This window comes from Bombus bifarius, unplaced genomic scaffold (assembly GCF_011952205.1).
Source record: "Bombus bifarius isolate JDL3187 unplaced genomic scaffold, Bbif_JDL3187 scf7180000008288, whole genome shotgun sequence".
Lineage (NCBI taxonomy): Eukaryota > Metazoa > Arthropoda > Insecta > Hymenoptera > Apidae > Bombus > Bombus bifarius.
Genome location: NW_022884571.1, coordinates 537,006 through 561,811, shown reverse-complemented (window position 1 = coordinate 561,811; position 24,806 = coordinate 537,006). Strand labels below are relative to the sequence as shown.

The 24,806-nt window shown below is 45.2% G+C and overlaps 3 protein-coding genes across 13 annotated transcripts in view; 1 reads left to right on the top strand and 2 right to left on the bottom strand.

Moving 5' to 3' along the window:
• The window catches only part of LOC117212360 (A-kinase anchor protein 200-like), a 61,577-nt gene extending 59,100 nt beyond the window's left edge, over window positions 1–2,477 (top strand). For all 11 annotated transcript variants that reach the window (XM_033457132.1, XM_033457129.1, XM_033457130.1 and 8 more), the window contains 3 exons: window positions 76–240; window positions 526–591; window positions 677–2,477. In XM_033457132.1, the coding sequence (XP_033313023.1) occupies window positions 76–240; window positions 526–591; window positions 677–721 (276 nt within the window). In that variant the 3' untranslated portion in view covers window positions 722–2,477. The remainder of the gene's footprint in view (window positions 1–75; window positions 241–525; window positions 592–676) is intronic.
• Window positions 2,478–2,780: 303 nt separating this feature from the next.
• LOC117212370 (COMM domain-containing protein 8-like) lies at window positions 2,781–3,886 on the bottom strand. The gene is made up of 4 exons (XM_033457156.1): window positions 3,494–3,886; window positions 3,264–3,425; window positions 3,048–3,200; window positions 2,781–2,988 (listed from the first exon to the last, which is right to left on the bottom strand). The coding sequence occupies exons 1-4, from the start codon at window positions 3,557–3,559 to the stop codon at window positions 2,830–2,832; spliced, it is 540 nt and encodes a 179-aa protein (XP_033313047.1). The 5' UTR covers window positions 3,560–3,886; the 3' UTR covers window positions 2,781–2,829.
• Window positions 3,887–4,266: 380 nt separating this feature from the next.
• LOC117212363 overlaps window positions 4,267–24,806 on the bottom strand; it is a 59,786-nt gene continuing 39,246 nt past the window's right edge. The window contains exons 4-6 of the mRNA XM_033457140.1: window positions 6,450–6,634; window positions 6,174–6,305; window positions 4,267–6,103 (exon numbers count right to left, since the gene is read on the bottom strand). Coding sequence (XP_033313031.1) covers window positions 5,959–6,103; window positions 6,174–6,305; window positions 6,450–6,634 — 462 coding nt within the window. The 3' untranslated portion in view covers window positions 4,267–5,958. The remainder of the gene's footprint in view (window positions 6,104–6,173; window positions 6,306–6,449; window positions 6,635–24,806) is intronic.

Here is a 24,806-nt window from a genome sequence, read left to right as displayed (position 1 = left end):
GTTGGGATTTGGACTTGTTGCGGACGTCCAACTTCTCCGATCGAATCCTTTAACAAGGAGATATATACATTACAGAGCACTCCCGAACCCGAGGCCCCAGTAGAAAATAACGTGGCTCATGACAGTACGACAGAAAGTTCAGCCGACGCTATCAAGGTTACACCAGCCGTCCCAAGCGAGGTACCCGCTTCTCCACCATCTGCCCCAGCCATTACCGAGGATGTCGCATCGGTAGCTAAGGTAATATCGTGTCAACCCGATTTTGTACTCTATACGCTCCTATCTTTAGTAAACGTTGTAAATACGCAATATATGATGATCGCCAACAGATCGTTCGCGCGGGTTAGCGCGAACGATTCCGAGACCATTAACGCAGTTTAATGTCCAAAGAAGAATAAAGTGCGAGGGGCCATCTGATTAGCATCTTAATATAGTTTAATTCTTTACTTGTAAGATATCGACGTAGTTCGACGATACAACTATTAATAGTTATCTCATTTTCTTTTTTCTTTTTTTTTGTTAAAGGCTATCGAAGAGATGGACATAAGCGATAAGGCTGTTGCGGCAGCAACCATCGAGTGTAATACGAACGTAAGTAGAGTATACAAGTTCTTTTTGTCGACAAATGCTTGTATGCACATTCTTATCGAACGTGTAATTTATTTGCTGTTTACAGGAAATTATCGCGGAAGCACATTACCAAAACAACATAAACGAATAAACACCACTAACCGAATTGTATTTTGGGAAGAAGAAAGTTCTTTTCTCTCGTTAAAACCAAAAAAGTATATTATATAGATATGTATATTTGGACCATTCCTGCAACTAAACAGAAAATAACGTTCTTTCGTTACGAGCAACAAAAAAATGGATGTGACCGCGACATCGCGAGAACATATAGACTTTATAGTAGGCCTATTAATAATTATTAGATGGCATTTGACGGCAGGGCGAAAGAGAAAGTTCACGAAACGTGAACGGTTGTATCATCCAAGAGAACGGGGTTACGAGGATGAGCCAGATAAAAAAAAAGAAAAAGAAAGAAAAAAAAAATGATTCCGAAAATGTGTAGTGCCGTTCGCGGATGGTATATCGAAGCAGATAATTCTTACTGTTCTTTTTCGACACGACTGAAATATTTTCAACCGTGGGCCCTGCTTATTTGTAACATCGTAACAAGTGGCCCTGCTGTGTAAAAAATTTAGAACCTGTCATTGTTGCTATACATAAATCGTATTATGTGACCATCGCGCGGCGGACAAGCGATAAAAACGAACATTCGAATTAAAAAAAAAAGTAAATAATGGTAACAAAAACTTCGTTTGTCGCGAATTCCAAAAAAATACTCATCGAGGCGCGACCCCTCGTAACTACATATGTATTGCTATATCGAGAGAGTATAAAGAACAAGAAAGCTGTAATAAAAAAAAAAGAAAAAAAAAGAAAAAACAAGGGAAGATCAGAGACTGACAGAACAAGGTGTGCGTGTGTGTTCGAATGTGTGAGAGAGCGTGAGAGCTAGAAAGAAGAAAATGAGAGAATGAATATCGAGTGTCAAGGAAAGAAACAAGGAAAATAGGAAAGAATAATTTGGGATATGTCTCTTCGCCAGAGTGTGAACAGAAAAGGAAGAGAGATAGGATGGACGAAAGCAGAGCGAGAAGAAAAAAGTTATTAAAAGATATGTCAAAGCGCACGAGTAATGAAACACTCGCATCGCGATTTTAAGGACAGTCGATTATTTTGCTCGTATTTCTTTCGCGGTCCTTGTTTTTCTTTATAATTGTACAATCGAGAAGTTTTATGTTGTAACGAGGAACTGCACACTTCTACGTATGACTTTGGTACGCGCGAGCACTCGATACAATTACACACATGTAAGGACATTACACGCCAATGCGTACATACGTATAATTCAACACACGAGATAAGGAAAACATACAGTACGTCGAGACAGTGTAAGTGATATATAATCTAGACATAGAGAAAGCGTTTGTGTAAATTCGGCGTTTGTCCTTCGGAATGCTACTTCTCCATACGAGAATACTTACGAGGAAGCCTATTCGTAATTTTATAATAATCACTAAAATATCGCCTAATTACAATTACGAAACATGCACAATTACCATTCAAAACGGATTCGTTTCTACGGATCTTCAGGAGTAAATAATTACCTATGACAGCTTTTTTTATTAAGACCGTAGCGTAGATCGTAAAGTTAAACGAAAAGCGCATATATGTAAATGCTCCAAAATCTCAGAATACATGTAAGTGTTAATGGAGCGAGCGTTCATTGTGCCCGCGACCGGCATTGATTTTTAAACGATACATAATGAGTAAGGAGAAAGAGGTAAAATTAAAAGTTGTATAGTAAACCTTTCATTAAATATATTGTCCGTAATGATCTTTACAACGAAATTTTTTCGAGGCAAGTTTTGGCGACGAGAGCGAACTTTTTATTTAAAAAAGGAAAAAAATAAAAAAAAAAATCCTTGAACCCGACTGATCTGTGCATTCGAATTATCAATCGTTAACGCTGAGGCACCATCGACGCAAGCCTCCTCGTTTATTTATTTTGAGCGTCGAAACTACAAAATTGTAAATGAGATTTTTGAGTCGATAGTGCCTCGGACACAGACCAACAGTCTTCAGTATCTTCGATGAGCAGTTATAATAGTAATTAAACTATTCTACATTTATCTATAACCTATAATAAACTGTGGAACAAGTGTAAAACCACGTGTACTTATTTGATCTTGGAAATTTACTGCGATTATACATTGAGTGTAACAAATCCTTTTATTATTGATTAATTTGTTTACATCTGAGTTATTGCACTATATTTTCCATGGTATTTATAAACGTGTCCAATTCATCTTTGCTTAATTCCAAATCTAGAATACGTTTTGAGTCCTTACTTTCAAGAATGAGGTCTAACTGAAGAAGGGGCTCTCTTAAAGAAGCTAATTTGCTAGACCCCATTACAAGCTGTAAGAATAATGCAATTAATAGCAATATACCTTGAACAATTTTTTTTATTAATTTACCTTTAATCTCCAGTCAAAGTCAATTACTGTGTCGTGCTTTTCTTTAGAGTATTCCATCAACAACGCATCTGTTAATTGTTGTCTTCTCACTTTCAAACATGATAATATATTTTGTTGAATTTGCTCAGGTAATTCGTGGTACTCTTGTGGCATCTAAAGGGAATTATATTTACTAATATGAAAGTTTTATTTGTTTCATGAGAATATTAAACATACCTTTTCTTCTGTTAAATATAACGAAGCTGGATTTCTCAGGAGCATAGATATTAATTTATATGTTTCTTCGTATTCTTCTTTACTCCAATCCATGCTATTTACGAACTTATGATAGGTTGGACCTGGTCTGCCACATATTTCATCCACGCAAGCGTGCAACAACTAAATTATACGGATTAATTTTTCAACAAATAAATAATTTCTTACTCTGTTGATCATTGTATACTTACTTCCTTCAAAACGTGAATTTTGTCCTCACCAAAGAGGTTAAGGTACAACGTTTGAGCAGTCTCCATAATTTGCAAGTTTCGTAGAACTTTCTGTGTATTTCGAATTATAAATAACAAAATTTAGTAAATTTTGGCACGTTTGTTTGTGCATTTATTTTACATGACAATAGTCGTACATTGCAGTTTCATTTACATTACACATGACAGATAAACTTAAACATCATTCACAAAAATAGTTACAAATAAATTTATCGTATATAAATGAGAAATTTCATATTTCATTCATATATTATTAAAGTTGATACTTCTAATATTTCACGGTCCGAAACGTACGAAAACTCATTGACAACTGACAAATTCGTTTTATCGCCACCTGTGACTGGCAACGATTATTTTAAGCGAAAAGTATATATATATTTCTATATGTATGTAGAAAGGAATAGTGGTATTGTAATAAGTCTAAGATTTATTAACATAAAAAATGAAATGTAAAATGAGTAATAATACGTATAACAATTTCTTACAACATATGTATATGTTTAGAATATTAATGCCATATCTCGGGAGAAAAACTGTATTTACTAACGTGACTACTAGATGGCGATAGTGTAACCTTTAGAAGCTTGTCGCGCCATTTTTTATATAAAATATAATTCGACTGTTCCGCGCACGCGGGTGTATATTTGAAACGTTATTAAAGTGTTCCTAGTAATTAAGATGAATATAGTGCCATCGAATATCGATCCGGATAAGATGAAACTCCACGAAATTTGCTTAAAGTTAAATTGAAATTTTATTGAAATGATACTCATGAATTTCTTTATACAACTGTACTGCTTAATTTGTTGCCTACGTCTATATATGTATATTGCCTAGAAGTGGTAGCGAGTACAATAGTAAGCTGAATGTCGAATGACGTTCTGTACATATTCGCGATTATTAACGATAGAATATTCGACACAAAAAGATCGAAAAAGACGGTCTTGATTCATCGTGTACATTCGACCACAGATCAAGCGTAAAAGATTAAATAGTCAATAGCGCAACTGAATGCCATCTGTATGAATACGTTTTCGTCATATTTCAGATTCGTATTCAGATCGTAGTTCATAATGGACGCGCATAAAAGTTTCAGGAGTGAAATTGAGTGCAAGTGAAATGGTAATCTACACCCGATTGTACATGATGTTTCCATGGCCACGTAAATGCTAGATCGGCTATGAAATCGATTTCACGATCAAGTCGGCTACTACGTACGTACATATTATAATAATGCATATAAAAGCGTACAAAACACGTTTAGGGGGTGCGATACGAAATGTTCACAGCTCGAATAACACATCGAGTCAATCGTACTTTGCTCCTTTTCTTCTCGTATACTTCGAAGGTCCGTCGTTTGTATAGGTTAACGATGATCCTGCGGTGGATCCATCGAGAAAATATTCGTTGTATGCTCGTACCATTCGTTTTTTGTTGCTGTCGTATCGACTTGCTCTTTTATAAAATACATATAGACATAATGGAACAAGGATGCCACGTTATGGCACGAATTCTAAATGTCCTCGGCGGGAACATAAGAACAACGAGTACATTGACGGACTCATGTTAGGTCTCTGCGCAGTTACTTCTCGCGTTCACCGTTTCTTCGCTTTGGTATACAACCATCGATATTCTCTACATAGCCGATCGACTGTTTGTTAGTCTATCGCTTAGTCTAATGAACTTTCAAAGAGAATCGTCTGGTACAGAATAGGGACAGGATCTCGGACTAGGCTCGTGGTCCTATGACAATCAAGTCTTTTGTCACCAATCGTAAAACTGGCGCTGCTAGCGCTATTGGCTATAAGGAGCAATCGCGTCTCTCTCTCTCTCTCTCTTTCTCTCTCTCTCTCTCTCTCATCAGATCTACTAAATTTCAGCCACAGCTGAACAAATCGGTTATTTGAAATTTACAAAATCAAAGTATTCGTGCCCCTCGATCTTTGAACAGTGTCTGGATCAAGATTCGAGTATAACGAACTATATTGTAAACCGATTACACAAGAAGCTTTTCTATTTTTACTAATATCCAAACTTTGCTGTTCGAGAAGAATCAAAGGGCGATTAATATCGGATCGTATATGATACGAATAATCACGGTCGACTATAGTAGCGCTTCGTTATGTGTCTAATCACTGTACGCAATCACCGATTCGAACTTTTCTCCATTTGTAACGATAGAAAAAAAGGACAAAATATAGTGACAAGGTTGACGGCGAAAATAGCAGGGTACGTTTATATATAACTGCTTGGAGGGCTACATATGTATACATATATCGAGTCTTACGCAAAGGTACTCGGAAAAGATGGCACCGTTCGTTTCATGTACGTCGCGCGCGTTCCACGCACTTTTGACTTGTTCGTTCTTCTTCTTCCTCCTCGGTTTCTTCTTCATTAACACTTGCTCTCTTTTCTCTCCTGCTTCTCTAGCTTCTGTATCGGTGGTTAAAGTTCGTGTGATAATTGGCAATCGCATCGAATTTGTCTTGTTTCCGAGGACACTTGCCTCGTCGCCCCATGTATTCACCAAACTCGCAGATTGGCATCGCGCACTCCTCATTTTGAATGCATCTGTAATTCGACGTAATGAACTCGTATACTCTCGTTATTACGAGAAAAGTAGCTGAAAAACGTTACTCACAATCTATCGCGAAGAGAGAAGAATCCTTTTCCTCGCTTGATCTTGATGCAGTTCTGGTCAGTTTCGAAGCAGGTGCACTGGCAGACGCCTTCGGGCGTCATCCTCGGTGTGAATTCCGAAGGACACCGGCACCTAATCAATGGGAAATTACAAATCAGTCGTTGGTGGAGCCAATAACAGCCGATATCGAAATAGCGAAGGGTGGAGAAAAGCATATGAACTGGTATAATAGCGATCGATGCAGGTATATGTACATAGATGTAAGAGGGAACTCACGGTTTTCTCGGCTGTGCCCTTCTCATGTTCTGAGGTTGCGGGGACGACTGATGATGCCTGTAGACTCTCTGTTCGGAGGGTTTCTCGTTGCTCGTGTCGTATTCGGTTCTCTCTCGACACTCGCATTCCGTGTGGTTGTAGAACGATAGCTTTTCCACTACGCTGCTGCCGCCCACGTTCGTCGTCTGCAAGAAAAACCAGGAACGGATCGTTATTATTCCGCGTTCTCCAATAACACGACGACGACGATTCGAAAAGAAAATCTCGGCTCGCTTGGAAAAGCAACGCGAGGGCGGTTGGTATCGCTTCGCTTTTAATTGAGTTTAATTAACCTTAGTCGGTTGGTTGGCTGATTGGTCTAAAGTGGAACCGTTCGCTGGCCAATGGTTAAATCAACGGAAAGGGGTTATCCGTATCGCGGGGCCACACGTAGCAACTCTTCCAATCGACACTAATTACCCTCGGTTACTATTTTTACGAGCAACGATATCCAGCCTCGTGCCTCGAACGATTCCACGGAACCGGGACACAAATTCGAACGAAATACATAATACATGTGGAAAGAGCCTTTTGAAATCGGGACCGTGGAAAAGCTAGTGTTTCGTTCGGTGTTAATTGCCGACCACCGGGCGATGCGGCCGGAATTTGCCAGTAGCTGATAAGTCTACTCTCGCATTTTAATCGTCCGCCTAGCGTTCTTCATCCTGGTATCGGGAACGTTGGATAGAAAGCTCGTAAATCGCGGAGGAAACGAAACAGTTGGTTTTCCATGAGAATACAGATTAGAGTGCCTGCGTTTCAGAACGCACCTGGCTCGAAAGGAACGCAACGTGACCGCGTCACGAGTCGAGTTTTAATCGAGCGTGTTTATAATTGCTGGCAAGGATCGCGGATCGAGGACCGATTGCTCGTACGCGTAATTGATCGTGTTAAGTGGGTCGTAGGATCGTGGCCGGGATCGATGACAATAGGCTAGCGGAACAAAATGCCGCGATCCCGTGTCCAAGGGTACCGGCGATCGGTCTCGATCTGCCGAGGTCTTATCGATGGGATTCCGCGGGTAGGCGCGGTGATCACGACGTTGCTTCAACGTCAATCAGTGCAACGTCGTGGGGATCAAAGGTCGAGAGAGAAGCATCGACAGACTGAGCCGTAATACCGATCGCTTATGCAATCGCTAATTGCGGGGAAGTTCAGAATCGCTCGTGACATCTTGTTGCTTAAGTCTCGTTCAGCCTCTTTCGTTCGTTCCGTGTGTCTCTATTACGCGTTACGTGGGCAAAGAAATATCACCGACACGATTGCTAACGAGAATGAAACGCATTTTATAATCGAACGCGTAAACCACTGAGATTTAACGACCAGAGAGGCGAATAAATACTTGAGACTCTGATCGAGGATATATGAAAGTCAACAGGTTGCTAATACGGTGGAACGAGAAGGTTCGCTTTATCGAATGTTAATATTATTCGCGGCTGGTGTACTTGGAAAGCAATCGCGGGATCTAGAATGAAGGAGCTCGAGGAAACTGAACCGATTGTCTTTGATAGAACGTATAAACGGGCGAACGTAATGGTAACGCGGGACGTTTCCATGGGATGAATAATAAAGAAACGCACGTACGGAGGACAAATTGCTTCGGTCGGTTCCTTTCCCGTTGACAAAACGCGAAGATCTTGCCGGGGTCTCTGTAATACGAACTGTGCTCGTAGGCTGTCTTCTTTCCTCTCCGACGTACTCTGTCAAGACGCTACGCCAGGATTGAGATTCGCGATCGTCTCTGACGAATAGCCTGGCCGAGAAATCGTGGTCATAAATTTTGCGCTACAGTGGCGTACCTAGCCTCTTATCCTATCTTGCAGGGTTCGAATTCGAATAACGCCGAAACACGATCTATCGATAGAATTTCGGTTTTAGCGATTTCCGAATACCTGGTGTCCGGTTCTTTTGTCGAAATTCGACGAAATCGTGCTGGGCGCATTCTTCTCCTACAAAACCCGCGTAGGGCAAAAATTTCGTAAGGTCACAATGGGTCGACGCCATTGTCATGCCGTTTTATCTTCTGGGCAGCGGCCATGGTGGCCTCCGTAGCGCTTTCTCGCGACGCATACATCCGTTTCGAATTTTTATATATTTTTTGCATGATTCTCTGACGAAAAATCGAGCGTGAATAATGTACTTCCGGCCGTGGCCCAGTGGGTCGGCCGCCTTCGCAAAGGGAGCCGAACAATGTCCCATGGGGTGAGACGGGACACCGAACGTGCACGCCCATACAACGTATAAAGTCAACTCGAATCTGTCCCCGATGGCAATCGAGTTCGTGTTCGACCTTTTGCTTCGCGCGACCCTTTTGCTCGTGAACGTATGCACGTCTCCATTACGAATTTTCCCTTTCGAACGGCCCGATTCGAGGATTCCCGATAACATCTCGCCGACCATGTTGCTCGAATTTGAAGGTTAGGAAACCAACATGGAAGGAAGATGGACGCGTGGGAGGAGAAACAAGTCGTTCAGGAGGATTCCTTCACGACTTTTTTCTCTTCGAATTCCCCAACGGCGCGTTTTCACGCGGAGATAGAAATTCGAACGATGTCACGATCGTAGGAGACGGTGTAGAATTCTCGACGAACGACAAACAGAACGATCGACACGGACGAATAGAGGGAAAGGTAGAAGAACGCGAGAGACAATCGCGGGGCTCCCTTCTGCAGGGAGACGCATACGTATCCTGAAATTTAATTTGTTCGTGCGTTATTTTCCTTCGGTAGGATCGAGCAGCTGACCGACCGCCTCATTAACATTCATCGTATCTCGCTCGGGGCACCTACTCGTGAATGAAACACGGCAGAAGCGGGCACGAAATCACGTGCACACGAGCCTCAGGATCGGTGAACCGTGTCGCTCGCGTCTTCCATTTCGTGCTCCACCCCGTGTTTCCTGCAATTTTCGGGATACGGGCACGCGTTCCGTGACTCGAGTCGCGATCCATCGCGACTCATCGCGACTCACGAATGAGACATCGAGCCGCGTCTCCGTTGCGAAACGTCCGATTGTATTCCGATGCATTTGTCGGCCGACCATTCCCGAGAGGTTGTACCAACTTACGGTACAAGACGCGGTAATTGCCTCTGGAAACTCTTCGCTGTCGCTGACTAACTATCCTAAGATTTTACCACCACTGGCGAATGCTTTACGAGCAAGTCTTGCCAGGAGAATGTAAACCACGAAAGCTTCCTTTCGGCTCGTTCCACCGCCGAGAAGAACTTTCTCGGCAGAAGATACTCTCTCGACTCAACTCTCCAGGTATCTATCGCCTCCTTAGCGAAAATATTTCGTGGGTGGTCGGTCGGTCGATCCGCCGATATTGCTCGGAGATTTGATAAACGTCGTGTGTTTTTCTTCGTCGAGTGGTACGGCACGGCGTAGCCTGTGTTTTCGCATGCAAATGTCACTTTCCGTTCCTCATCGAAGAAGAATATTCATCACGAACTCGGCGAGCTTCAATTCTAGAGCATTCAAAGATCATGGAATATTTCTTATTTTCGTAGTCGCTACTTTTACGTCTGTCAACATCACCGTCCTAAGGGGCCAGGGTACTTCGCTGCTCCATTGAACTATACTCTCGGCGAGAGTTGAGCGTGGGTTGATGAACGTTTTGGCAGACTGCCCGAAAGAAACGTCTCCGCCTCTGTGTTTCGAGCGTTTGTGTACCTTTCGCGATACTCGATACCTTTGAATACCACATCTTGACTGCAGATTTTTACGGTGGGTCTTATCGGACAGTATCGATATTTTATCGTTGCACAACGTTAACATTGGACGTTCTTTGCGTCGCGTCATTGATAACCAGCGTATGATTCGCAGAACCTTTACCAACCATAAATAATTGTTGGGTATGGCGATACGGAGAGGGATAAGAGACGTTCTTCAATGACCGAAGAATACACACATACTCTTCTTTGAACGCATCTACTCGACTATTTTCGCCGCGTGCTTTCAACGTTTATGGCATCTATCGATCGGGGAGGCGCACAGTTTTATCCGTGCGAATTCGCGAGCGCGAAAGTCCCGGAAGTTCTAGCTTCTTCCTAGGAATGCAATTAATGCACGTGCACCGTGCAACATTATCTAAGGCCGACCAGGCTGCATCGTGAACAGCTTTTCTCCGTGTTCCGTGATTCAACGAATTCCGAATTAATCGACCTGTTCGAAAAACAAAGAGTATACGCCTTCTTCGGATCGATAATTAATTCCTGGCATACATAGGTCGTTAAAGACGAGTCGCCTCGTCATCGCTCCCACGCTGCCGGTAAGTCGGACGATCGGATGATAAACCACGGATATCTTCTATGCGTGTTTCAAAATCGTTTCTATCTAATCGCTTCGAGTCGCTATCGATCGATTAAGAAATGAAAATATTCGTTGAGAGAATCGTACGAGACGTCGACTGCCTTTAATATCCTCCTATTGCTGCGAGTTCCAGTCGTATATAGAGGTTTATTGTCTCCGAAATATACATGCATACCTATCGCGCTATTTATACCGTAGGTACCTTTATTGTAAATAACCAGCGATTACCTCGTGTGCCGCTTAAGCCGACGTTGCTCATAAAGCCTTTCAACTTTAACTACCTTTTCTCGGTAATATAAATTGGCGACCCTCGAGGACTCTATTACAGTTCGCTCGTAGCATTGGCTGGACGCAAGCAACGGCGCGGCGCGTTCGATGGGAATGAAGACGTTGCACAGGGGATTTTGATCGGGTCGAGATCTATTCGTTAGCGCAAACCGTACGAGCCGTGGCTCGGATCGTTTTACACGCACGATCGGACCGTGCGGTCTGGCATGCGAATTTACCGCCACGACGCTGCTTTTCGCCGTATTAGCCAAGTCCGTAAACTACTCCGAGTTATATATATCGTTTGCCGATAGCATTGGTAATTTAAATGGAATATCCGCGGCGATCGTTCTTCCCCGTGTAACACACAACACCTGGACGAATCACGGTCACGCGCGATGAAATTGCCGTCCGCGATTTATCGCTGCTACTGCGTTCAACAACCGAATGAGAGACATAGTAAATGTTGCAAAGTGGGCGGTTTGGAAAATTCTTTACTCTTCTCTTCTCACAAATATCGCAAACGATTTCCGAAGAGAAGAAATTCGATACGCGTCGCCGATCGTCTTAGTTTTCCAGTTCGTCGTCGCGACGTCCCGATCTAGGTAACCTCGCGAAAACCAAGGTCTTTCGCTTGTAAATCGCGGCGATAAACCCGGCAGCTCGCATGCACCAGTTTTTCACGGGCACGTGCGTAAGCGTTAAGAACGATTTGCATGCGATTATCGGTGGGCGTTCCCGTACCCAATCGAGATCCCTATCGCGCCCGCGCTACGTTAAACCCGCGCAAGACGATTACACGGGAATTAATGAACGAACTCGTCGTTGACTCGGCCGTACCGTTGATCGTGTCGAAGGTAGTTGCAGATTTTGCGTAATCAAGATGTTTCTTTGCACCTTTGGCGCATCAAAGTTCTTGAATGTAGCGATCGACAAAGTTGATTGCGCGCAACGAGGATGCATACTGTTCGCTCGATTTTTTTTTAAATCGCTCGTATCGATCTATCGATGTTGCATCATTGTCGAAATATCTAACAACTGATTTTCCAAAGCGAAGATTTCTTGACGGACGGTACCTTGTTGCAGCGTCTCAATTTGTTCTTCCGATGACAGATCGCGCGTAATTTTAGTTGTTCCCGATAAGGCTGCATAAATCAACCTCTTCTCGAGTGGCAGGCACCGTCCAACCTGTTCCGAACCAGTTGCAGATTCAGATCGCTCGAGGCGACATCGGCTCGCGATAACCATTAACCGATATTGTCAATGAGATCGTTTTGCCTCCGTGGCTGTATATTTCAACGTGTTTTCAGTGAAAGCGTTTCGGCCATTCGACCGTGTAGCTTTCTTCGTAAATCCCGATCGAAAGCTCGGGCAAGACGTTGCACCGAGTACGTAATTACGATTCTCGCAATCGTTCCCCGTCCAATATTTTTGAGTCCTCCCGTCGTAAATCAACGGGGTTACAAGATATCGGATCGCAATCGTGTTAGCCGATACGCGAGTTTCGCGGCTCGAGCTGCCACGGCATTTGCATACGCATGTTGACGACCAACGTCAACGTCGAAAGGCCAGCCGATCTAGCGGCGGTTCTTGCAGCTGCACACGCGTTCCAACGAAATTTTTTAGGTCAGGTGAAACTCTTTCGCATACTTGAGTTGTTCGCGAATAGTTACGAATAAAACTAGGGGGTTAGCTTTGTCGTGAAACGTTTCACACACGTAGGCGTGCCGTTTGCAACGAACGAGATGCACGATATCGGGGATATCGATTAATGATCCTTACTTCTAGCGTCGTGCGACGGATAACGATCAATTCGAGTCGTACCGGTTCATGTAATTCCATGGCACGGATTAATTAACGTTATATCGGCAACCGGTTCGCCGCTTATCCTATGGTGGCATACGCGCCAAAGGATTCTCCGGTTTTTGTTACATCGGACGATAGCGCCTGCGAGATTCGTCGACGTTTCTGAAAATGCGCGTTCCGCAGATCGTGGGTGACGATACTCGCGGCGATCAGAGCCCACCGGAGTAGTCAAAGTACCTTACTTAGCGTGTACGAGGCACTCGAGTAAAATACGACTCGTTACAACACGTAGTATCATAGGCCTTAAAGAGTTCCTGAGTGGTCTGAGTGATTCGTATAGTCTGGAGTAGCCGGAAAAGTAGGATTAACCACGGCACTCGTAGACCTTTTAAACGAGCAGCATTCGAAGGCAATTTGTAGAGCGGCTCGAACAACTCGGTTCTACATTTCCATGAGCATCGCATGCTTCGTTTATCCGCATCGTGATCGCATCAGTATCGTGTACACGCGCGGTTAACATGGTAAGAAGCGAAGCGGACGAACATTTCACCGTTTTTGTGCGATCACGGTCATGGAATGCCGGCTAGCGATGCACGCCGCGACGTATCGACGTATATATTCGCGCACGTGTAACATCACCGCGTTACAACCAGACTTAGAAATTAGCAACCCTTCCCTCCCAATTGGTATCGAAGCGCCGATTCGGTCCCTTGTTCTTCGAGGCAACCAGTTTTCGCGTTTATCCAGCAAAATCGTGTCGCAAGGAGAACGAGGAAGAAAGGAGAAGGGAGATCTCCGCCGAGATATCCTTCGTCATGGTGAATGGAAATCTTTTTCTAAACTCGACTCGGAAATTTAGATGCCTCCTCTCCGTGAATGAGCCTAAACGACCGCATCGCGTGTTCCTTAAATGCTTCTCAAATACGAAACACGGTGCTTTCGTATACTTACGATATTTGGAAATACGATCGAGACAACGTTAACCTCTTTTAATAATACTACTTTTTAATAATACTACCTTAATGCTTCGTAATCGGTCAGGATAAAAATCAGGAAAGGTGTCCCGCAACTCTGCCGTTTTTCTCATCCATCGAGAGTCAGACGGAAAGCGATAACTTTTGGATTAAGGAATCTCGATTTGAAAGTCAATCGGTGTGTCCGTCGTGGGACCAGTTTTTGCGAACGGTGGGGGAAGGACGAAAGGGAGGAAGAACGGCGGGGAGAGGTCGAAACCGCGGGAAGCCGATCGTAAACGTTCCTACTCGTCGCGATCGATCTTTCGCGTGTCCACGACAATTTGTCGGCAACGCGAGGACGAGGGATGCTTTCGCGAAAACCAAATCCAGTCGATCGAACGTTTTTTTACGCGGAGCTTAGGATGTCTGAAGCCCCCCCGAGATTATTTCGCTAGTTCCTCGGCTCGCCTGTGATATTTATTCATTATCATGTTTTCTCTTCGATGCGTTCCTCTACCGATAACGAGAACTTCGGGGAAGTAGAATCTGCCTCGCGAAAGCAGTGTAGGATCATAAACCAGGCGACGCTATGTTATATGTAATATTTATTTGTAATTAACGGCAAACAAAATCCATTTGTACCCGTAGTTACAGACTACAGAGTATTCCAGGAAACAGAGTTAGAATAAAAAAACAACAATACTAGATAGCTAGTGATATATTAGGTTGTCCCAAAAGTTTCCTTTGTTTTATAAGGAAATAATAAATGCACAACATTTTCTGTTTTATATTATTTTATTGAATTATATATTATATATAGGACAACCTAATAGATACATGAAAAAGAAAAAGTAGGAAATAGTAAGATGAAAACAACTGCATGCAAGCTGGTAGTTCGAAAGGACTTGAAGATTTACAAAAAGAAGTTGATGCTACTACGAAACTGGTTAGCAATTACATATAACCGGTTTAAACAATTGTATTTGCCGTAAAGAGTTCAATGGGATTCAGGTTTAAAGAGAGTAGAATTTCTAAGGAGACGCGTAGGAATGTGGACATTTGGTTCGTGTAGAATATTAGGAGAGATGATCAACTTGTCTATAGCTTTATAATATAAATAATAGATCTGTTATGGGACAACGATGTTCAAAGGTCAATAACACCAGACGCAATTGAATAGTTTCGTAATTTTGACAATAACGAGGCATAGGTGAATCTTCCTATTATTGTCAGTTTGACGTTGTCGTTCGTAAACTCGACAGCGTGTATTAATAAAAGCGCATTAAGTAGTGTCAAGCGGTATTCCATAGAGATGCTGCGTAAAACAACCAAAATATTTCGATGAATTACGTTAAATCCGGTATCTATTTGCCGCGTTTTCGCATATGGTTTCACCGTCGCGTATCAAATTTTGATACGAAGATACGCGACAGAACCGACCGTTCATTTGTCGATTTTTTCTCGTCACGTCAAAGAAACGATGAAGCAGTTTGGACGAAGAGCGTTTCATTGTTCCGTTGCTCGTTTATTTTCGCCGTGAGGAAATCAAGATCGCATTTGTCGCGTCTCGTTAAGTCGCATTCTCCGTTTTCATACGAATCCATAGCGATAAAACGAGTAGAAATCGCACGTGATACGTACGCAACAAATAGATGCTGGATTTCAGATACCGCTGAGCAAACGATTCGCTGCGGACGTCATGCGGATTGAATTGATCACGCTCCATGCAAATCGGTCTCCTTAAGAACGGGTCGAACTCGTACGATGAAAATACAGATCAGCGGGAAAACGATTTGCTTGTGCGAGAGACGATGAAAGCTAGTTGTCGGCCACTTTTCTACACGGGGTACAAAGCGACGAGCCAATACGTTCAGACACGTTTCACACGTTTATTCTTTGTTCGGCGGTTAGTTTCGTGGCAACGCGAACGAGGAATAATTTAAATGCGTTAACGATTGGTTCAAGACTTGAAATAGTTGCTTACTACGTACGTATAAAATTTAATCGTAAATTAATAAATATCGAAGAATTAAAAAGGAATACAATGGACGAAGACCAGGCCAGGATTGCTAAGAAATAGAATCGCAGTTAGAATATAGTCGCCGGTGTAAATATGCAAAGTATATACGAACAGAGACACTGATATCTCGCAGATCGAATTCGCGATAGGCAGAGAATGATACCGGAAGAGAGGACGGCGCGACGCGACGAGACGATAAATCAGTCGAAAAGCAGGGTACAAGTTCCCGGAGATAAGAAAAGGGAAGGCGGAGGAGAAACGGAGCGGATCGTTGGGACGATTTGCCACGCGACGAGGTTTCGGAACGCAACAGAACGAAGTAAATCGAACTCGATCGAGATTTCGCTGGTCGTGCAGCGAGCGAGGTCGGCTCGGGGCCGAGATCGTAGCGCGCGGGGCCGCCGGAGCAGGCCATCGAGGAGGATCTAATTACAGGGCTCCGCTTCCTGCCGTAATTAATCGCTACGACTCGGAAGATTTATGTTCCGCTCGCGAACGATCGTCTTCCTTCGTTTCCCCGGTCGCCGACCACTGTTTGTCTTTCGATCGGCTTAAAAATCCATGCTCCATCGTTCGCGACAACGTTCGATTTCACCCTCGGAATAACATCGTTTTACCATTGAACGCGCGATCACTCGAATTACCCGCAATTACCCGCAGCGATGTTAATTAAGGACGATTTTCCCCGTTCCGCCAGCTGGATCCATTCGAACGTAACCCGTATAATAATCGACGATCTGAGCTCGTTCTACGATAAATTTAGGTAGATACTAGACCTTTTTATCGATGAGCGAGACGCGAAAGTCGGTCGAACGTTTCTGGAGTATCTCGCAAAGCGATAGAAAGCGAGTGTATTCCGCACGAACGATCGAAATAGAGTCGGAAGGAGGAAAGTTGGAGCAGCGATGGAAGATTCTTCGAGCTTGCGCAGACTGCTGCGCTCGAACCGGCTGGTAACAAGGCGTTAATATTAGCGGCGCTGGAATCCCGGCGAAGAGGGTGATCGCTCCAACTGCCAGAAGAACAATGAATTTCCGGTTAGCTTTGTACGTCCGAGTAGCGACAATGTCCTCATTGTCCCGCGTGGCCTGCATAAAGATGCGCTCCTTGGCCACGGTTCTCTTTACCTTTGCTTTCGAGTCACTTCGTCCTGGGATTTCGCCCGAACCGTGAAACGTGAATTCATCGGGAACAAGCGACCGAACCGTCGGAACGATGGATGTTTTGCGAAACTATCCCGCAGCGCACGGCGTGTGACGCGATCCGTCCGACGGATCAAAAATGATCCGGATTTCGGTGGCGCTCTGTTTGGCCGCCGTCGAGTACGCGTTCGTCGGGCGAAAAGGAAAAATGGCCAGAGCATTCGCTAATGGAAACGTTCCTGCGTCTATTCTTGCATCGATTGTTTCACAATCGTCTTCGCGTTACGATAGCGTTGAGTTATTGCTTGCGCGGCCTATCGCGCGTGCACTGGACCACTTCTTCGCCGATTGGTAAATCTCGATTCCCAATTAGGGATCTCTAGATCGTTAATCTTCGTGATCTTGTTACGAATTGAAAAGCAACTCGTATCGCGAAACTGAAAGGTGCTGCACGCGATAACGACGAACGCGACTTGTGTGAAACGCGACTGTCGTTAAACGCGTAAAGCCATCAGCCGCATAAACTATTCGCGAACTCTCGAGGCAGTAGCTCGTTCGATAGGGCCTTTGTGCGATTATTTATATCCCAAATAACATCAGACGGCAATAGTCCAACTTGTCTCGGTCTTGGAAAGAGTAACGAGCAAGCGTTTCGTAATGCGCGATTATGAAAATGTAAGAGGTTATTAGTATCACTAGAATAATGGATTGATATCCGTTGGACAAGGGAATCGGGAAGAAAATAGATTAGTTTTTCATTTTGGGCAAAATAGATCGGTTTCGTGCAGAAGGCAATTGGTATCGCATCGGGGTAGTCTCGATGGCGACTCGGCCCTCCGGCAATTCGTGTTCACTTTCTGGACATTCGAAGGTTACTTAGAAACTCGGCTGCGAGGTAGTTACCCATCCTAATGTACTATTTTCCGACGTCGGATCTTTGCACTCGGCGTCCCACCGCGCGAGGAACTTTAACGTCGCCTCAAGCTGACTCACAGAATATCTTCGGACCTCGACGAATACATTTGGAAGCACCAGCGAAATCGAGGAAAGCAGTTTCGGCGCGGATTTCGCTGCTGCATATATTCTCGTCACGATAATCGCTTCGAGCGTCGATTACCTACCCAGTGAATCGGCTCTTTCTCTTTACAACTTTTCTTTCCTCGTAATGGACCGCGTGAGATCGCTCTGTAGCGTAATTTCGCACTCTGTGGTCCGATAGTCGAAGAAAAATGTCATTTTACGGAATTGCCACCCGTAACTTTATCCCTCGATTCGTTCTCGTTATTCGTATGAACTGAGCGGTAAGTGTTTTCGTGTCGCAAACGTATTTTCGTGCCACGAAAACACCGTAACAAGATGACAAGGTCAGCCTCTTAAATGGAATGTCGTGTCTTTTTATCAGTCGCTGATAACAACTTGCTATGCGGGTTCAACAAGCTGCGTTACCAGGTGCCTCGAAATTTCCTCTGAATTTTCAAAAACGTACACGAATCGCGTTCGCTCTGTATTTTATGTTACGTTAAATCCAATCTTGCAGTGCGGTGATAGCTTTCAGAATTTATCGTCTCGGATCGCTATCGTACATTTCAACGAATGATTCTGCACTCTCGTATTCCCGCGTTTATCGTAACCCACGCAACGATCTTCTGTCTTTCTCTATCGACGAATCGTTCGACCGGTCCGTCTAGAATACGAGGAAACCCCTAGCCACGCGGAAAATCGCTTTTAAGGGGCGCGTGCTTGTAATTTCCGCGTTTAGAAGGTCGTTCCGATTAAGTTCGCGTTCTACCGGTAAATAGATCGAATCGAAGATACCTCTCGATTGGAATCGATATGTTTTGAGACCTCCGCTTCTAATACGTGAAATACGAACGTCAGCGTTGGCCACCGTCAGAAACGTCTCGAGCGCAGGGTTCACGGCCATCGTGCGACGATGATAAATCGTGCGTGAGAACCGGACGCTTACCTGCTCTTCTCGGGCCATCTTCTTGTTCGCTCAGCCCAGTCCCCCTTCGTCGAGCGATCAGTTCGCGCAACTCGGCGGCAAGTCGCTTAACGAACAGAGCAGGTGAGCGCGAGAGTTAAGTGGCATAAGTGAAAACATATGAATGACGCGGGAAACGAGGCGCAGGGGAAAGGCTCTAATGGGAATCCTCGATAAGCCGGCGCGAAGAAAATGGCATTCTCTTTTCGCGATCGTGTTCGTTCACCGCGAAAGATTCGAGCAGTCTTCCCCGCATCGAGATACGTACGGGGATAAGGAAGAGTTTAAGGCGACGCAACTGCGAATCACCAGCCGGTTTACACGTGTCGCGCGATGGAAAGGATAAGCGGCATTCTAAATTCCGTGGGACGCGACGAAATTCAGCCTCTCCAGGGAGGAACGCCGTTCATTTGCGGGACATAAAGGTGGCCGGCCTTGACGGAGCGTAACTGAGCAGCCACGGAGAAGGAGGATGAGAAAGAAGAGAGGAGAAGGAAAGAGAAGAGAAGAGAAGAGAAGAAAAACGCCGGTCTCGAGTCGATATGGGCTCGGCTTGGAAGGGAGATTATACGAAAGGGACCAAAAGGGGCGTCGGTGCGCGTTTCTTCCCGTACGCACGTGTCCTGTGGCGTCATTATCGCCCACGCGTGCTAACTGTACGCGCAATTGAATCTCCCTTGGTTCTCCGCGCCTTCCGCGCGCGCGCTATCCTCTCGACGACAGGGATCACGTTCGCCCACGACCTCTTCCCTTCGCGTCCTTTCTAGCCGATCTCTCTTTGCGGACGTTCAGAAGAAAAGGATAGTCGAGCGACCGTGAGTTGTAATTAAAACGCAATTAGCCTCGCAGACGTAACGAAAGCTTTTATAAACGATTCGCTCGCATCCACGGCACATCGAACGCTGCGGGCAATCACCGTTTACCGTACTGTACGTGGTTCGGAGTTTGAAAATTCCTGTGACAAACCGTAGCTATTTTCTCTCGGTCGTTAATTTCCAACAGAGGATGCGCGACCGATGCTGACGAGATCGCAATCTCTGCGCTAATCCATTGATCGAGTATCGTTGATCTAGCCGTGACGTATCGGAACGCAACTAGGGAAAACTATACGTAGTCGGAATTTAAGATATCGATCGACGAGGAACTGAGATAAACCTCGACCGTCTTTCGCGACGAATGACTCTTTTAAAAATGCACACTTTCCAAATACATTCCTTTAGATCGATGCATGGATCGCGTCAATTTCACCGTGCGTCGCATCTTCCGGCTGCATTCTTGTCGGTGTAGATTGAAAAATTATTGACAGAGTTGGAGGCTGATCACGGAGCCGGCAAGATGATATGAATCGCGGCTCGCGGCGGGGGTCGCGACAGGCATGTCGCGGCTTGGTTATCTCGATATTTATACGATTGAGAAAACGTTTCTCTTCGGCTGACGCGTATCGATCGGAAACAAAGCGCGATCCGTCCGGTGGAAAAACGCGTACGAGGCCAGACATACGTCCACACATATACACACGTGCGTTTCCCAGCTCTTGCAGGGGATCGTGGGTGTGGAGAAAAGGCGTGGGTGCCTCTGCCATTATGTACCTGACATCGTGACGAGCTCGCGTGAGTCTTGAGGAATCGGTAGTTGCTTGGAAACCAACGGCGAAGAGTTGAGCCGGCATTTAGAATAAAAGCAACCTGCCGTTCACGAGTCCGCCTCCGTTGCAGCATATTTTCCGAGACGTCGTTGAAGAAAGTTTGCTTTTGAAAACGCACGGTGCGTGATCGCGCAATCGCCTACCGGGCTTTCAAAACTCGGATACGTCGAATATCGAGCAGGTACATATAACTTCGACGTCCTACGCTAGGGACGCAACCTCGTTATCTTTCGTGCTTCCGGACAGCCATTGTCGTCTCGTGTAGACTCACGGCCATAATTCTCGTCTTTCTCCACGATGGACTTTGCGTTTCCCAACGGTATCGTAGCGACGAGATTCACGAACGATTTACACGAAGGGCAACAATGATCGGTTGAAGTTTTATTAATCCACGCGAAGATTTATCAAAATTCTCTTGCTTCTTCTTCCCACGTGTTCGAGTTCACGCTCTCCAACACGATCTATCCGATCGACAATTTCCTAGTCTCGTATTCATCGATCGAGTTTCGTCAAGTTCGTTCGATCAAAGGCTATTCATCCTCGCTGTCCGCTATACCCGTGGCGCCAAGGAAGACCTTCCATCACAATGGTCCTTGTTTCAATCGGAAACTCGAAGATCGATTTCGATGGAAGTAGATTCCTGTAGCCGTAACCATTCTACAAATTACCCGATGAATGGCTCTCATTTTCGCGCCTCTTTGTCCTGCTCGACGTTCGCCGACAGCTCGTTCTCGGTACCATGGCGCTTAACGCATCGACCCATTGTCGTTGTTCGGCACAGTCATTCCGTCAAATTGTTCTCGTCCTTGTGGATCTTGCTGCCGATTCCAGCGCTACTCCGCATCCAGATAAGGCGCCCGGCATCTCGAACTGTGGTCATCGCCGCTTTTACCCAGTTCCTCGTGGTTGTTTAACGCGCTCCGTAAATTAACGAAGTTACGCCGATTATTTGCCTTCTCTCAAGATAATCTTAATTACATCGAGGCGTACGTTTCCTTATCGCTTCCCCTCTAACAACGAGATCTCGCGCGATGGTTAACTGCTATCGTAGGCGTTGGAACGGGGCTTTTTCTTCTTGAAACTGAATCGACTCAACCATAGACTGGAATACCGAATCGTTGCCACACCGTGTAACAAATCTGTCTCGACCTCTGAGTCGAGTTTAATCGAAAACATCATTTGTCGTGACGTAAGACGTCTGACGAGGCGAGACTCTCTCGATGGCTTCCAAACTGTCCGCTGAAAAAGAGTCACGAATCGGAGTCGTGTTTTTCGTAGAGAATTCCGGTGAGATCGGTGCGAGGACGCGAGAATCGTTCCACGATTCTCCACGGGGCCGGTAGTCGATTTATAATCGTCGCCACAGCTCGTGCATCTCTTTTCTTTTTTTCCCTTTTTCTCTCATGCTCGTCGATGGTTCTTCGTGACCGTTGTGAATGATTGTCGGAGAAAGCACCGTCAACTCATGGCAACCGAGAATCTCGATGGTTGCGTTCTTGAGGTCTGCGGAATTTTAATGCCTCCGAGTTTATGTAACGCGAACATTCCGCATCGATTAGTCCGTTATTCGCCGGCTCGGTTAATTTTTCACAAAGGTATATCGCTCAATGGAAGTCACAGGAAGATGCGTGAGCATACCTTGACCCACTCTGTCCCATAAAAAAGTACATCGAGCGAGATATATCCCTGTTAACCGTTTTAATTTATCGATCGAAGGCAGGTCGAATTGCAGAAACAGCGCATGCATTATGCATCGAAACGGGACGGTATTGTAGCGAATCAATTAAAGAGATCATTTAGTTCACGCGTTCGACTTTGCCCTCGACGCAAAGAAATCCTCCCCGCTACCTGGGTGCTCGAGTCCTTGCAAACCAACCCTAATGCATAATGCAACGCGAACACTCACAGAACGGAATAAACCGGAACGACGAGACGGTGCGACCGACCCGACGACGAACATTGTAAGAGCACGTTTTCGATGGACGAGCGATCGTAATCCGCGACCTAACGTATTTCGGATGTAACCTGTGTCGTAGGAAAGGAACGTTGCAAAGGGTCGTGGGGCAACCGGAAAGCAATTTACGACTTAGAAACAGGTGGTCGCGTCCAGTCTCGTTGGAAACGACAAGAACGTGATTCGAACTCGTTTCGAAAGAATTACGTCGTTCGATAAACTTCCAGTGGGGATCGTAAACGGACGCAAAGATTGAAAAGACGCTGGTGGAGAAAAAGCTAGAAGGCTGAGGGTTAGGTTGGGGTTAGGGTGTATTCACAGGCGTGGACTTTGATACGGATGCAAATGTTATATCACAGTCGTAAACGAATAATCTTTACAGTGAAGCTTGCTATAAATTAGTCGACATTCTGCCACGGCTCGTCTAAATCACGTCGTGTTCCGCGTTACGAAAGTGGCTACCGTAGCGTACGTAGGTTTGGTGGAAGATTTTGTGCACTTTGTCGCGGTCTCTGGACGATTTACTCCTTTTGCCAACTCGGATAATTGAGTTGGCTCGTCCAAGCGCCCTTCCTGGCAAAGACTATCGAGATTTTCGTTCGGTAGCAACGCTCCGAAGCGAAACACTAATTGCCAGCCAATGTTATGGCGGAAGTTTAACCCTTTAATACTTTAATAAGAATGGTAATAATACTGTGCTGAACTCGTAAATTTACGGATCCTGCGTACAGTGTAAATCAATTAATCGAAAAGTTTATTCAGCACCGAGCTTGTCCAGGAACATGGTATTCAGCAGTGAAAGGGTCAGTGATAAGGGCCAAGGGAATGATCGGATACTGCGGATAAGTAAGGAACGAAAATGTTATAGAAATTCACGAGGTTGTGTCGAAGAGGTAAATTAATACCATAAACGGGATAAAACGATAAATGAGATTTTTAATTGGACGGTGTCGAAAGACAAGGGAAAAAAGAAGGTTAAAAGGCAGAAGGAAGCACGAGACATGGGTCGAAACGGAATCGATGGAGGGGAGAAAGGAGGAAAAGAGATTGCGGACGCGTGCAGTCGGTTCGGGCGAACACACGCACGGCATTAACTTCCATACCTGAATTGCACCTTGTCTGAGTTTCGCTGTGCTAACTCTTTTACGAAAAAGAACTTCCGCGAGTTTGTTAACGACCGGATCAGGTCCGATTAAGAAAGGTCCCAGTGCGAAACAAGGTTCGTTTCCGCGAGGCAATTAGGCGAAACGAGATATTCTAGTCGTGGAACCGATAGGTGCACCGAACAACCGTCCAATTAGTTGAACGCGAGCAAATATTAGCCGGCACCGGGTATGGTGAAATTAGAATTCCCTGGCGGCGTATCTCGTTGCCCACCCTGTCCGTTCAATTGAATAATTATGACAGGCTGTCGGATGCCTTGGTCAGGGAGTAATTGCCTATCCGGGATCTAGTTTCTCGGACGTTGGCATCGCGCAACACGTTCGTGATTATACCAAGCTGTTTAGCGACGGGAAAACGCAGAAATCGTGGCTCGAGATTCTCGAACCGGAGAAACGTCGACGAAAAGGTTGAGGAAGGCGAAATGAAATCATCACGAACGGACTAGTCTCCCGTAGAAAAGGCGTTAAATCGAAACGACCGCTTTCTTCTCGTTCAGGGCCATGTGCAATTCCAGCAGTTGTGTACAGAAGCTGGCTGATCCTGCCTTAAGACTGTCGTGCACGCGATGTTACGCGAATCGTTGCAACGAAAGTCGCACGTTTTGCGGTTTTCGTCTGTGGTTTCTCGTGTGGCCGAGCTTGTTGGCATTGCAATGCTCGCGCTTCCCGTTAGTCCAAAGTCGGTGCTCGTTACCGATCCGGTAGAAACGGGGGTTAATCGACATTATCGAACCCTTTCTTGTTCATGAACTGCTCGTCCCGCATGCTAGATCTCTCTTCTTAATTCAAACGAAAGGCGTCGCTCTCGGTTCTGGTTCGAAGATCGTTGATCAATGGCAGAGCGCAAAGATCGACGAAAACCGCGTCGAGTCGTTGGAAACTCGTTAAATCGTTTCGTGACGCGTTCCGTGATTGGTAACGGCGAGAATTATCATTCTAATAGGCGGTTAAAGACAAGGGGGGTCGTGTCGCGCACGTACGAGTGGAAAAGCTTGCAGGTTCAGACCACGAAGCGCTGCCCGCTCGTACACGTCCGACACAACACGAGCCTGCGCTGCTGCGTTGCTGTG

Excerpts from the sequence above, each read along its gene's own strand:
- LOC117212370 (XM_033457156.1), bottom strand. The coding sequence starts at position 3,559 with ATGGAGACTGCTCAAACGTTGTACCTTAACCTCTTTGGTGAGGACAAA. Across the intron at positions 3,426-3,493 it reads AAATTCACGTTTTGAAGGAA|TTGTTGCACGCTTGCGTGGA; the intron begins GTAAGTATACAA and ends CGTATAATTTAG. Across the intron at positions 2,989-3,047 it reads ACTTTGACTGGAGATTAAAG|CTTGTAATGGGGTCTAGCAA; the intron begins GTAAATTAATAA and ends TTATTCTTACAG.